A 13,886-nucleotide genomic window follows, 5' to 3' on the forward strand; every position below is an offset into this window, starting at 1 on the left:
CAATCCTAATCGTGGTAATCGGATTTATCAAGTTTGTGGATCTACCAGTTCTTCTACCTTCAAAGTTCAATGTCAAATTTGTGGATCTACCAGTCATGAGGCCCTTGACTGCTTTGATCGCATGAACCCCGAGATCTGTGGTCGTATTCCTCCAGCTAAACTTGCTGCCATGTGTGTACATGATTCTGCTAAACCATCTCAGCCTTGGTTAATTGATTCTGGAGTTACATCTCACATCACCAATGATGTTGCTAACATCTCTTCTCCTACTCCCTACATTGGAGAGGACAAAGTGTATATTGGAAATGGTAAAGGTTTATCCATTCATAATGTTGGTTCCTCTTCTCTGTATACTCCTCATCATTCTTTTAAGCTGCAGAATGTTCTTCATGTTCCTTCCATGGCACATAATCTTTTATCTGCTTATCAATTTCTTAAGGATAATGATTGTGAATTAACTCTTGACCCTTATGGATCTACTGTCAAGGATCGTACTTCGGGGAGGATGCTTTTGCGGGGACCGGTTAGAGATGGTTTCTATCCCCTGCAAAGTTCTAGTACCTCTTCTCCTTCGTTACACTCTGCCTTTCTCAGTGTTAAAGCTCCTGTCCAAGTGTGGCATCAACGCTTAGGTCATCCATCTTCTTCAATATTTCGCAGGGTCATCTCTACTAATAAGCTTGCAGTGCATGGTAAATCTTCGGTTGACTTCTTCTGTTCAGACTGTGCTCTAGCTAAGAACCACAAGCTTCCTTTTGGAGTGGCTTCTTCAACTTCAACTCGCAGCCTTCAACTGTTGCACTGTGATTTGTGGGGACCTGCTTCTGTTAAATCTAGTAGTGGTTTCCAGTACTACTTACTTCTGGTTGATGATTTTAGTAAATATAGCTGGTTTTTCCCTTTGAAAGCAAAGTCTGATGTATTTTCTACATTTGTTATCTTCAAAAACTATGTAGAAAATTTACTTGGAAATAAAATACAAACTTTGCGTTCAGATTCAGGGGGTGAGTTCACTGGTAACTCTTTTGCTTCCTTTCTTCGCACACATGGTATTCTTCATCAATTTAGTTGTCCGCATACTCCTGAACAAAATGGATGTGCCGAGAGGAAGCACCGCCATCTTGTTGAAACAGCTCGTACTTTACTTGTTGCTTCTCATGTACCTCATGTGTTTTGGGTAGAAGCCTTCTCGACTGCCATATACCTCATCAATCGCCTGCCCATCTCTGGTCTTCCAATCTCTCCTTGGGAAATTTTATTTACTCAGCCGCCGGATTATTCCAAACTCAGAGTATTTGGCTGTCAATGCTTCCCATGGCTCAAACCTTATGTGCATAGTAAACTGGATGCTAAGAGCAAGAGCTGTATATTTTTGGGCTACAGTCTTCAACACAAAGGCTATCGCTGTTTTGATCCTATTGACAACCGAGTATACATCTCTAGACATGTAATTTTTCATGAAGATGCATATCCTTTTCAGTCCCTGCCTCTTCATTACTCTCGGTCAGCCACTGCTTCTCCAGTTTCTTCTTCTTCCATGGACCTTTACTTTAGCAAGTTTACTCAACCTGCTAATCCAGGTGCTGCTACTTCATCTTCCTCTAGCCCGAGGTCTCTTTCTTCACCGGGTGCTTCTCCTCCTGCCTCTATGCCTGCCAGTCCTGCTGTATCACCAACTGCAAATCCTGATGTCTCACCACCTGCATCTCTGCCTGCCAGTTCTGATGCATCACCACCTGTGCCACGCCCTCTTCCCATTTCTGTTAATGTTCATCCTATGATTACTAGATCTAAGGCAGGAATTTACAAACCTAAGGCTTATGCAGCAACTAAACATCCACTCCCAGTTCCTCTTGATTTTGTTCCACACACCTATTTACAAGCGTCTAAGTATGCTCACTGGAGGGCTGCTATGCAGGATGAATATAATGCATTACTATCTACAGGGACTTGGTCTCTAGTTCCTTCTCATTCCACTCAAAATGTCGTCGGCTGCAAGTGGGTGTTTCGTGTCAAGACAAAGGCTGATGGTACTGTTGATCGATACAAAGCCCGGCTAGTGGCCAAGGGCTTTCATCAGCAAGAGGGAATTGATTTCCAAGAAACTTTTAGTCCGGTTGCTAAACCGGTTACCATTCGAATTCTGCTTACTCTTGCTGTTCAACACAATTGGTTCTTAAATCAATTAGATATTAGCAACGCATTTCTTCATGGTGACTTAAAAGAGGTTGTTTACATGCAACAACCCCCTGGTTTCATTGATCCTCTCCTTCCAGATCATGTATGCAAGCTCAGAAAATCGTTGTATGGCCTCAAACAAGCGCCTCGCGCTTGGTTTGATAAACTGTTTCAAGCATTACATGCTCTTGGTTTCACCCAATCCTCCTCTGATGCATCTTTATTTGTATTGCATGGTCCTCAGTTGGTTATAGTTCTTGTGTATGTGGATGACATTCTTGTCACTGGGCCTAACTCCACTCTCTGTCATCAGTTTATTCAGCAGCTAAGTGACAGATTTCCGGTGAAGGATCTTGGTCCTTTACACTATTTTTTGGGGTTGGAAGTTCAGAGGTCTTCCCACGGGATCTTTCTTCATCAAACAAAATATTTACTTGATCTTCTATAGCGGACAAATATGGAGGGTGCAAAGCCTTGCTGCACACCTCTTGGCTCTCAAAAACTGGATCACAGTGGGTCACTTCTCTCCAATCCGACTGAATATCGGTCTCTTGTTGGAGGTCTTCAATACCTCACCTGGACTAGACCGGACATTGCTTTTGCTATTAATCAGTTATGTCAATTCATGCATGCTCCGCGTGATCAACACTTTCAGGCCGCTAAAAGAGTCCTCCGTTTTCTCAAAGGTTCTTTTTCCCAATGACTGTGGTTTACCAAAGGTTCTGTTGCTCTCTCTGCCTACTCAGATGCTGATTGGGCAGGCTGCCCATTTGATCGGAGGTCGACTACTAGTTATTGTGTTTTTCTTGGCTCTAATCTCATCAGCTGGAGTGCAAAGAAACAAAGCACTGTTGCTCGTTCTTCTACAGAAGCTGAATATCGGTCTCTGGCTCACACTGCTGCAGAACTCACTTGGGTCTGCAAAATCCTTCGTGACCTTCACTGTTCTATTCCTACACTGCCTACTCTGTGGTGTGATAACATCTCCGCCATTTCCTTAGCTTCAAATCCTGTATTCCATGCTCGCACTAAGCATGTTGAGATTGACTACCACTACATTAGAGAACTGGTTTTAGCTCATCTGCTTAAAGTGCAGTTTGTGTGCAGTGCTGATCAATTGGCTGATCTACACACCAAGTCCTTGTCCAAAACCAGATTCCGCTACTTGTGTTCCAAGCTTCCTCTTGGCATCACTTCTGATTCCTCCTCTTGCTTGAGGGGGTGTATTAGGACAGATGATACATCATCCATTTCTGTTAATGATAAATAGTTTGGAAAAACTAAATGTAGTTAGTTTTGTTATTAGTTGTGGTTAGTTAGGATTGTACAAGTTTAGTTAAGGAAGCTAAGGGTATAAATGTAAAGAGCCAAAAGGCTATATATATGTACATCCATGTAATTGTTTATTCAGTCAATGAAAAACAATCTTACAGAAGAAGATTTGTTTCTCTTTATAAACTTGGCATCAATCTCTCTAACTCTGTGCTCGCTCATTGAAGCTTGGATGGCAAACTCCACAAACAACTTCGTCCCAAGAGAAATGCTACATGGAAACACACACCGATCAATTATTTCTATCAAATACATCTGCCTCTTTACATGCTTGCTCCTTGCTTTTTCATGCTTTGTTCAATCAACTAGGCACTTCGTCCATTCAACTACCTGTTAAGCACTGTAGGTATGAGGATCGATGTGAAAAAAGCCAAGAGAGCAGTTCAAAGGGGAAGTGAGTTTTGGTCACTTGGGCTTAGAGCACTTTATTTTGTTCTCAATTTTCTGCTATGGTTTTTCAGAGCTATACCGATGCTTGCTTCCTCTAGTGTAACGGTTCTGATCCTAAGTTGCCACGAATTCAAGAAGCCAGATACGAATCAGCTAGTCTTCGCTCTTTAAATGAAGTGTATTATTCATTTCTTGAGCATGAATTTTGTATAGCTAAAATCATATATTCTTCTTCCTTGTTTGACATATTTGTCTTGTCAGTTGTAGTTTCCAGCAAGTAATAAACAATCGTATTCATGTTAGAAATTGCAATCCCTTACTGCGTGAGAGTGAGAGGTAGTATAAGGACAGTCTATTATGCTTGATATGTCACCGAAACGGCAAGGCCGGCTTGTACAACATATGCAAGCAAGTTGGACCTGACAATTTAGTTTAGCAGCACCCAATCTTCGGTCTGTGTTGAGAGAGGTCCGAAGTTCAAATTTCACAAACGATAAGTGTTAACAAAAGAAACTTTTGTAAGCACATTGTGTTTGGAGCTTATGCAAGAGGAATTCCATGAGTGCTTTAAACAAATCCAAGCACATGGACTCCTCAACTAATATATTTGAGTAAAAGGGTCTTCTTTGTCCGTTAATAAAAAAAACTGTCCCGAAATTTCCTGTCTGGTTCGATCCATGTGAGTATCCATTTTTGCAACAGCTTCCGGCGTGTTATGTGACCGCCGTATGCCACTGAAGCTCAAGGGAAAATTTTATAGGACGGCAATAAGGCCGGCGATGCTGTATGGCACAGAATGTTGGGCGGTGAAACATCAACACGTACACAAAATGGGTGTAGCGGAGATGAGGATGCTTCGTTGGATGTGTGGGCACACAAGAAAGGATAAGATTAGGAATGAGGATATCCGGGGTAAAGTAGGAGTAGCCGAAATTGAAGGAAAGATGAGAGAAAATCGGTTACGGTGGTTTGGACATGTGCAAAGAAGGCCTACTGACGCTCCGATTAGAAGATGCGACGATGGGACAGAGGTTCAGGGCCGAAGGGGTAGAGGAAGACCTAGGAAAACTTTGGAAGAGACTCTAAGAAAAGACTTAGAGTACTTGGATCTAACGAAGGACATGACACAGGATCGAGCACAATGGCGTTCTAAGATTCATATAGCCGATCCCACTCAGTGACTTGGATTTTCCAAGTCTCCAACCGAGAAGTTTTCCTCACTCGGAAAATTAAGGGAACACTACCCCAACCTACATGCTCCACTCAGAAAGCTTCAACATACAAGCTTCAACAAAAGAAAATTCAAAGAACTTAGCGAAGAAGGCTTTGGTGTATTTAACACAATACGTTGAAATGAAGGAAAGCTTATTTATTGATATCCCCGATAAGCTACAAATATGTACATATACATGAGTCAAAATAAACACACAAGAGGGAGCCTTCACAAAGGTTGCTTAGGAGAAGTCTCAGCAGTCGGTAGAGCCCCAGAAAGAGAAGGCACCGGAGGGGGATCATTTGGAGCCTCAGTACTGGACAGAACCCTAGAAGGAGGAGGCATCAGAGGTTGATCATTTGGAGCTTCATTACGCGGTACAGCCCCAGAAGACGAAGGCAATAAATGCCTTTGGAACAAACCTACAAATCTCTGATGATCAAGTAAAACCTGACCATCAGTTTCCTTCATCTGGTCAAGCTTCCTCTTCATGTTTGTAGCATAGTCATGTGCGAGCCGGTGCAACTGTTTATTCTCATGCTTGAGCCTTCTAATCTCATGTTTGAGACTCATCACTTCAGCCGCCAATGATTCAACTTGGCGGGTTCGAGCAAATAGGCGTTGGGCCATATTAGACACAGAACCTGCACACTGAACACTGAGAGCCAGCGAATCCTTAACAGCTAACTCATCAGACCGTTTGGAAAGTAGTCTGTTATCTTTGGGAGTGAGAAGGTTCCTGGCCACCACCGCAGCGGTCATATCATTCTTCATCACGGAATCCCCAACGGTAAGAGGACCAGTAGGGGAGACGAAGGATGGGCGCCATATGTTGTCTGGAGAAGGCGGGGCTGCCTCTTCAACAAGGTTCAAGTCAAAACGACGGTCGGAGGGGCCAGACATTTTCAAAGGTGTTGAAGAGAGAAGAGGTCGGACAAATCAAGATCTTAGAAGTGCAAGAATGAAGCTTCTACTGGTGGAGATTCAAGTGTGCTTTGGAACTTAATGCCAGCCCTTATAAAAATCTGCACTCGACGGAGCTTCAGAAATCGAAGAGGCGCCTGCTCAGAAATCGAAGAGGCGTTTGCTTTCTCAAAAGCTGGGCTGCTTAGAGATCACGAGGGTTGATCTCAGAAATCTAAGAGGCGTTTGCTTTCTCAAAAGTTGGGCTGCTCAAAGACCACGAAGGCTGGTCTCAGAAATTGAAGAGGCGCTCGCTTTCTCAAAAGCTGGGCTCCCCAGAGACCATGAGGGCCGATCTCAGAAATCGAAGAGGCACCTACTTTTCCAGCCTTGTCAGCACCTGTCACACGAACACTCAGCTTTGCGGAAATTATGGGCATTCTGTCGAAGACTTCTGGGGAAGTAGAAAACACATGAATCTTACTGTTCAATCACCCACTTCCCACACGCAACAATAGCTCATGGGTACCACAGAAAACTTTGCCAAAGTTCTCTGCCAAAGTTGAGCACGTGAAGCTTGCAGCTCCCACTACATCGCTCTGACCAATAAGGGTAAAAGAATAGCAAAGAAACAGCACTAACAAAGTTTAGACCCATAAATTTTGAAGGTCTAGCTACCATATTATTACCCACAAGGGTAAAGGAACAGTACCACTGCTGGATAATTGGACAGTCCCTGTGTGTCAACCTCTGTGCTTCGTGGCAAGGTAGACTAGCAAACATGCCCAACCTTTACTCACATTCGAGAAAACACTCCCAATAAGATTGCTTGCTCCAAAATCGAAGAGGCACCGTCCTCCGAATCTCGAGAGACAGACTCCCAACATGACTACTTTCTTAAAAATCGAAGAGAGGGTAAAGGAACAGTACCATTGCTGGATAATTGGAAAGTCCCTGTGTGTCAACCTCTGTGCTTCGTGGCAAGGTAGACTAGCAAACATGCCCAACCTTTACTCACATTCGAGAAAACACTCCCAACAAGATTGCTTGCTCCAAAATCGAAGAGGCACCGCCCTCCGAATCTCGACAGCCAGACTCCCAACATGATTACTTTCTAAAAAATCGAAGAGACACTGCTCCCCGAATCTTCGAGAGCCAGACCCCCAGCGTGACTGCTTTCTCAAAAATCGATGAGGCATCGTTCTTCGAATCAATCGAAGAGGCGCTCGCTTTCTCAAAAGCTGGGCTGCTCAGAGACCACGAGGGCCGATCTCAGAAATCGAAGAGGCACCTACTTTTCTAGCCTTGTCAGCACCTGTCACACGCACACTCAGCTTTGCAGAAATTATGGGCATTCTGTCGAAGACTTCTGGTGAAGTAGAAAGCACATGAATCTTACTGTTCAATCACCCACTTCCCACACGCAACAATAGCTCATGGGTACCACAGATAACTTTGCCAAAGTTCTCTGCCAAAGTTGAGCACGTGAAGCTTGCAGCTCCCACTACATCGCTCTGACCAAGAAAGGTAAAAGAATAGCAAAGAAACAACACTAACAAAGTTTAGACACATAAATTTTGAAGGTCTAGCTACCATATTATTACCCACAAGGGTAAAGGAACAGTACCACTGCTGGATAATTGGAAACTCCCTGTGTGTCAACCTCTGTGCTTCGTGGCAAGGTAGACTAGCAAACATGCCCAACCTTTACTCACATTCGAGAAAACACTCCCAACAAGATTGATTGCTCCAAAATCGAAGAGGCACCGTCCTCCGAATCTCGAGAGCCAGACTCCCAACATGACTACTTTCTCAAAATCGAAGAGAGGGTAAAGGAACAGTACCATTGCTGGATAATTGGAAAGTCCCTGTGTATCAACCTTTGTGCTTCGTGGCAAGGTAGACTAGCAAACATGCCCAACCTTTACTCACATTCGAGACAACACTCCCAACAAGATTGCTTGCTCCAAAATCGAAGAGGCACCGCCCTCCGAATCTCGAGAGCCAGACTCCCAACATGATTACTTCCTCAAAAATCGAAGACACTGCTCTCCGAATCTCGAGAGCCAGACCCCCAGCATGATTGCTTTCTCAAAAATCGAAGAGGCATCGTTCTCCGAATCTCGAGAGCCAGATACCACAGACCACTTTTTCAAAGTGCTCTGACAGAGTTAAAACATGTGAAACTGACAGCTCCCACTACCGTGCTATGACCAAGCAGGGTAAAGGAATAGCATTACTACTTGTTAGGGAGACTCCTATATATGTCAACCTCCATCCCCAACGGACAGGCAGACCTGCAAAAATGCTCAACCCTTCATCATATCTGAGAGGGCACTCCCAACGAAGCCTTTCGAAATATTCAGCTTTCTTTCCCCCCGATAATACCTCTGCAAACAAGCTATACTAGAGCAAGAATATCTCATATCATCAGGGTTAAAAGCAAGAGTATCCCATATCATGCTTTTTCCCTGTCTTTTCCTTTGGCCTTGTTTTTACCTGCAAGACAAGGAGAAAGAGAGCAATCAGTCAGCACTTGGAATCAAGCTTCCAGCCAAGAACTGACTGCCTGGAACCCCTTACCTGATTACTTACCTGGCATTGCTCTCGAGTACTCATCTTCAACATCTTATGTTTCCAGGGAAGATTCTGCATCTGCTTGAGGAACAGATAGGGCAAGTGCGAAGGATACAAGGAAGCATGTGGAGACAAGCGTAACAGCACACGTGCCGATACATCCATTACTCTGTCAAAAGCAAAAGTATCCCATATCAGCAGGGTGGAACGTACTCTAGATTTGATGGACTTGTTTTGACCCTCAAATTCTTCAGTCGGCCTTATACTCTGGAGGAAACCAGAAAACCCTCCAGCTCAGTTCAAGAATAAGCCTGTGGAAAGTTACTTCTTCAAAAGCAAAAGTATCTCATATCATCTCTTCTCATTTTTCTTCTCTTTATCCTTCATGCTGCTGCAAGATGGGGAGAAGGTGAACAATCAGTCGGAGCTCTAATTGCTTACCTTGTCTGTCACCTCTTTCAGCAGACCCCCTAGCTCGGCGACTTGGGGGACTCCTACTACATGGTTTGTATCGCGCTTGACCAAGCCTGAAACTACAAGTAAGCTTCAAGTGAAATTGATACATTACCTTGTGCATCTCCACCAGTTAAAGATACCACCCCTGGATGGAGGAAGAGTACTTCCAGAGAAGATGCCACATCTACCTATGAGACAGATAAGGCAAGTCAAGACGACTCCACACTCCGATACTTAGAAGTTTCGTGATTACGAGATCATTCTCCCACAATATTTCTTAATGTCATTTGTACTAAATCATTCACTTGTACTCACTAAAGGAGAGCTTGAACCTATGTACTTGTGTAAACCCTTCACAATTAATGAGAACTCTTCTATTCCGTGGACGTAGCCAATATGGGTGAACCACGTACATCTTGTGTTTGCTTTCCTATCTCTATCCATTTATATACTTATCCACACTAATGACCGGAGCAATCTAGCGAAGATCACAAAAAGCGACCGTTTTCGCTACCTAGGATCTATCTTGCAAGAGAACGGAGAATTAGATGGAGATCTCAACCATAGAATACGAGCTGGATGGATGAAGTGTTAGAATGCATCCGGCGTGTTGTGTGACCGTCGTAGGCCACTGAAGCTCAAGGGAAAATTTTATAGGACGGCAATAAGGCCAGCGATGTTGTATGGCACAGAATGTTGGGCGGTGAAGCATCAACACGTACACAAAATGGGTGTAGCGGAAATGAGGATGCTTCGTGGGATGTGTGGGCACACGAGAAAGGATAAGATTGGGAATGAGGATATCCGAGGTAAAGTAGGAGTAGCCGAAATTGTAGGAAAGATGAGAGAAAATCGGCTCCGGTGATTTGGACATGTGCAAAGAAGGCCGAATGACGCTCCGGTTCGAAGATGTGACTACGGGACAGAGGTTCAGGGCCGAAGGGGTAGAGGAAGACCTAGGAAAACTTTGGAAGAGACTCTAAGAAAAGACTTAGAGTACTTGGATCTAACGGAGGACATGACACAAAACCGAGCGCAATGGCGTTCTAGGATTCATATAGCCGACCCCACTTAGTGGGAAAAGGCTTTGTTGTTGTTGTTGTTGTTGTTGTTTCAAAGTCAACTACTGGCTGCATATAAATTGGAAACTGAAGTAATTTAAGTTATAGTTTCAGCCAATAGAAAGCAAGTCGAAGTTTACGTTGTTAAAAGAAATCTCGAAATATCCCATGAATCATGGGCAGGACAGCTTATAAACACAAGAAGTCTCCTCTACTGCATTGTAATTTTTAGCACCAAGAGATTGGAAGCTATGGCTTTTCTGCATTTTCTGGAGGAGTACTTAGACGTGGTGTTGGTCCCAACCGGGATCTTGATCATGCTAATCTACCACCTCTTCCTCCTCTACAAATACATCAATCACCCTCTCGCCACCGCTATTGGATCTGAAAACAACGACAAGAAAACTTGGGTTGGAAAAATCTTGCATGTAAGTTCCATATCCTCTTTAATTTCCCAAAAGTTGGTGACATTGTTTTTATACTACGGATGTTGGTATGGGGAGAATCAGACACATGATCTCGAGTGCAGGGGTAAATGCTGCTAACCCGTTGTGCTACAAGTTCCATGTTAATTTGTTCGCTATTGGTTGCCGCAGGGTAAAGATGTCGAAGTTGCAAAGAAAGTTAAAACAGCTATTGATGTGCTTTCCTCCAATACAAGTGCAACTACGACCTTAGCATCAATATCTCTAACTCTCTGCTCTCTCATCGGAGCTTGGATGGCAAACTCCAACAACTTCTTCCCAAAAGAAATAATATATGGCAACACAAACCCTACAACTATTTCCATCAAGTACATCTGCCTCTTGACATGCTTTCTCCTTGCTTTTTCATGCTTTGTTCAATCGGCCAGGCACTTTGTCCACTCAAACTACCTGTTAACCACGCCAGGAGCTACTGCCGAAAGCGACGTGAAGAAAGCCAAGAAAGCAGTTCAAAGGGGAAGTGAGTTTTGGTCATTGGGTCTTCGAGCACTCTACTTTGCTCTCAATTTTCTGTTGTGGTTTTTTGGACCAATTCCCATGTTTGCTTCGTCTGTCGTAACAGTCGTGATCCTATCATGCCACGACTTTAAGAAGTCGTGCGGCGACCAAAAGTGGCCGGCGTCGGCCAAGGCTAGGAGTGACCATTTATTATCGTTTTCTTGAGCGTAAAGTTTGTGGAGTTGAATCAAAATTTCATTGATCATGAATGCAATAATGTTAGTCCTACTACTTGTGTTCATTGAAAGTCAATGTGCATGTAACATGGAGTATATACCGGTGTTTTGACAAGGATGTGCACATTGAAAGTTATATAAAAACAAGTTGTACATTAGTTTGACCACTACAGAGTGCAGCAGTGGATGGGGACCCAGGTCTGTATTCTACACAACACGTTATGAGTTTGATTCTTAGCGTATGAATCACATGATAGTGACTAAAGGAAGCTTAAATACATTTGTAAGTCCTTTCCGACCCTTGAAAATGTGGACTACCATAGTAAAGCCATTAGTTAGTCCCCATTTTAGGGAAGCAAAAAAAAAAAACAAAATTTATACATTAGTCTGCTTTTATAACTGTGCTATTAGGTCAACTCCATCAAGCAATCATATCAATTCAATTGCTTCTTAAAAACTGTAGAAACTTTCTACTTATCTTGGTTGTATATTAGAAATATTTGAACGTGTAACCATTCACGTTAGGTGAAAACTCAACTTTAGGTGCATAGATTATAGACATATACTATCCAGTCAATATAAAGTTTACTTGATTAATGTAGTCTCTAACTTTTAGTTGCATAGATTGTAGACATATACTATTCAACTTTTAGTAACGTTTAAGGAGTCTGATGGTCAGTCAATCACTTGTAAAGGTACTTCCTTGCTGTCAGGCAACTCTTTCCTCATTGGCAATCCCAATTACTTGTTGAGACAAGCTGTCCTCCTATTTCTGCACTGCTTTCGATAGCTAAACATAGTTTCAACACCTCAAATTTACAATTTTGCATGTTGTCCAATATTGTAGTGAAAAGAGTGTTGGTTTCCGCTCATGTGTTTTGGGTTTGAAACTCTCTTCCCCTAAATTATTGTAATAACTTCGAATCATCTTTCATCTCTTAACTAATAATTAAAAAAAAAAAAAAAAAGGTAGTCATCTAACAACTGAATGATAGAGGACTACATTTGAGAATAATAGTCTAGTGAAATAAAAGTTAGGTTTAGAGTTTTTTTTCCATCAAAACGAGACTTTATGTGCGTTTTATTATGAAATGGAGTGACCGTATAAATTCCAATCTAGAAACCAAATTCTTGACCATAGAAGGGGAAAAAATGAAGTTAATCTTCTAATATATGGCTTCCAAAACTCTTTCTTGGTGTTCATAGTACATTGGTCTTTGAATCAAATGACCCATTGATCTTCCTTGGCAATATTGTTGTACTCCTATCCAATGGCACTATTATGGGCCTGCTAGTCTTCAGTAAAGCCCATTTCATGGCATGGGTAAATTGACTAAATAATAAGCTTTGGGCCCTTTCCGAATTAGAATAACGATTTTTGGCCCATTCGTCGATCTTGACCGCACGATCAAACGCCAAACGTTTACCCCGTTAACACACAACTTAACCCGACAAACTCTGGAAGCGACAACGACCGATGCAGTTCCAAAGTGGGTCCCCCTCACCACACATTTTCCGACACGTGTCCTTGGCATCTCGGGATGTGAGTGCCCTCTCTCCCAAGCAGGAAAGAAAAGAACGATTGGAAAATTTCGGAGTGGATAAATTACCTGCAGCACTGAGCTGTGGGGCGCAAATCATCCGAAATGACGGAATAGCCCTTCATCGGTGCGACGCGTACGGTGGGGAGGGGACGGAGAAGGGGCGTAAGTACAAAAAAAAAAGGACATTGGGGCGCGTGCGGATGATTGACGTGACAAAAGTACGATGAAAGGCTGAGGCAGGGCAGAGGCAGCACCCGCGTAAAAGTCGAGGGTTTCTGCAAAAGCGACTCCTTTAGTCGTTCGGGGCCCCTGACCAACTTTGATCACCAACCTTTTCTCTCCGGAGTAGGGTTCTCTCTTCATCAAATTTCTTTCATTTTCAATTCTTTATCATTTTAACGGTAAGTCACGATAAAATTTAATGTTGAATTTTTAGGAAGAAAGAAAAAGAAACGTGAGAGAGGAGGTAAGAGAATTTTATTCTTTTTCCCAACCAATCTGAGTGTTGAGTTATTGTAATTTATCTAGCATACAAGAGGAACTTACCGATAACGTGTTCATTATCATTGTGGCGTCTTTATTTAATAATGTATCGTTTTACAAATAGTAATGCATTATTATATGAGAAAGCCACATAGTGATTTCCCTGTATTCGTTTTTGCTGAGGCAAAAGCGCCACCCGTGAAGAAGAAGAAGAGTGGGGGCTATGTGCATGGTAGAGATTCGTGTTAGGGTTTCGGGTTTTAGGATATGCAAATTTGCAAAGGGTGAGGTTGGGGAGGGGAGGAGAGGGTGGAGACAAATGAGCAAAGAATCAAGAATGGTGGTGCTTTACTGGCTTATGTAAGGGGGTGGTGACCCACTGGATTTGTATTTGTAAAGTGTCGAATGGTTTTTTTTTTTTTTTGGTGGTAAAATGTGTCACATGGTTCTGCACAAGTGGAAATTGGGGTAGTTGGTGGGGATTGTGTGTATTTTGGTTTTATTGGGTGTACAAATTTGTCGACCGAATACTATTTATCGATGTGACAAAATGATCATTAATCATTTACATTTTGGGTAAATGCAGTTTA

At 42.8% G+C, this 13,886-nt stretch overlaps 1 protein-coding gene across 1 annotated transcript; it reads left to right on the top strand.

Moving 5' to 3' along the window:
• The first annotated feature begins 10,357 nt into the window (after positions 1-10,357).
• LOC126588043 (uncharacterized) lies at positions 10,358-11,380 on the top strand. Its single transcript, XM_050253177.1, has 2 exons — positions 10,358-10,538; positions 10,707-11,380. The coding sequence occupies exons 1-2, from the start codon at positions 10,362-10,364 to the stop codon at positions 11,256-11,258; spliced, it is 729 nt and encodes a 242-aa protein (XP_050109134.1). The 5' UTR covers positions 10,358-10,361; the 3' UTR covers positions 11,259-11,380.
• The last annotated feature ends 2,506 nt before the right edge of the window (positions 11,381-13,886 follow it).

Source organism: Malus sylvestris, chromosome 10 (assembly GCF_916048215.2).
Source record: "Malus sylvestris chromosome 10, drMalSylv7.2, whole genome shotgun sequence".
Lineage (NCBI taxonomy): Eukaryota > Viridiplantae > Streptophyta > Magnoliopsida > Rosales > Rosaceae > Malus > Malus sylvestris.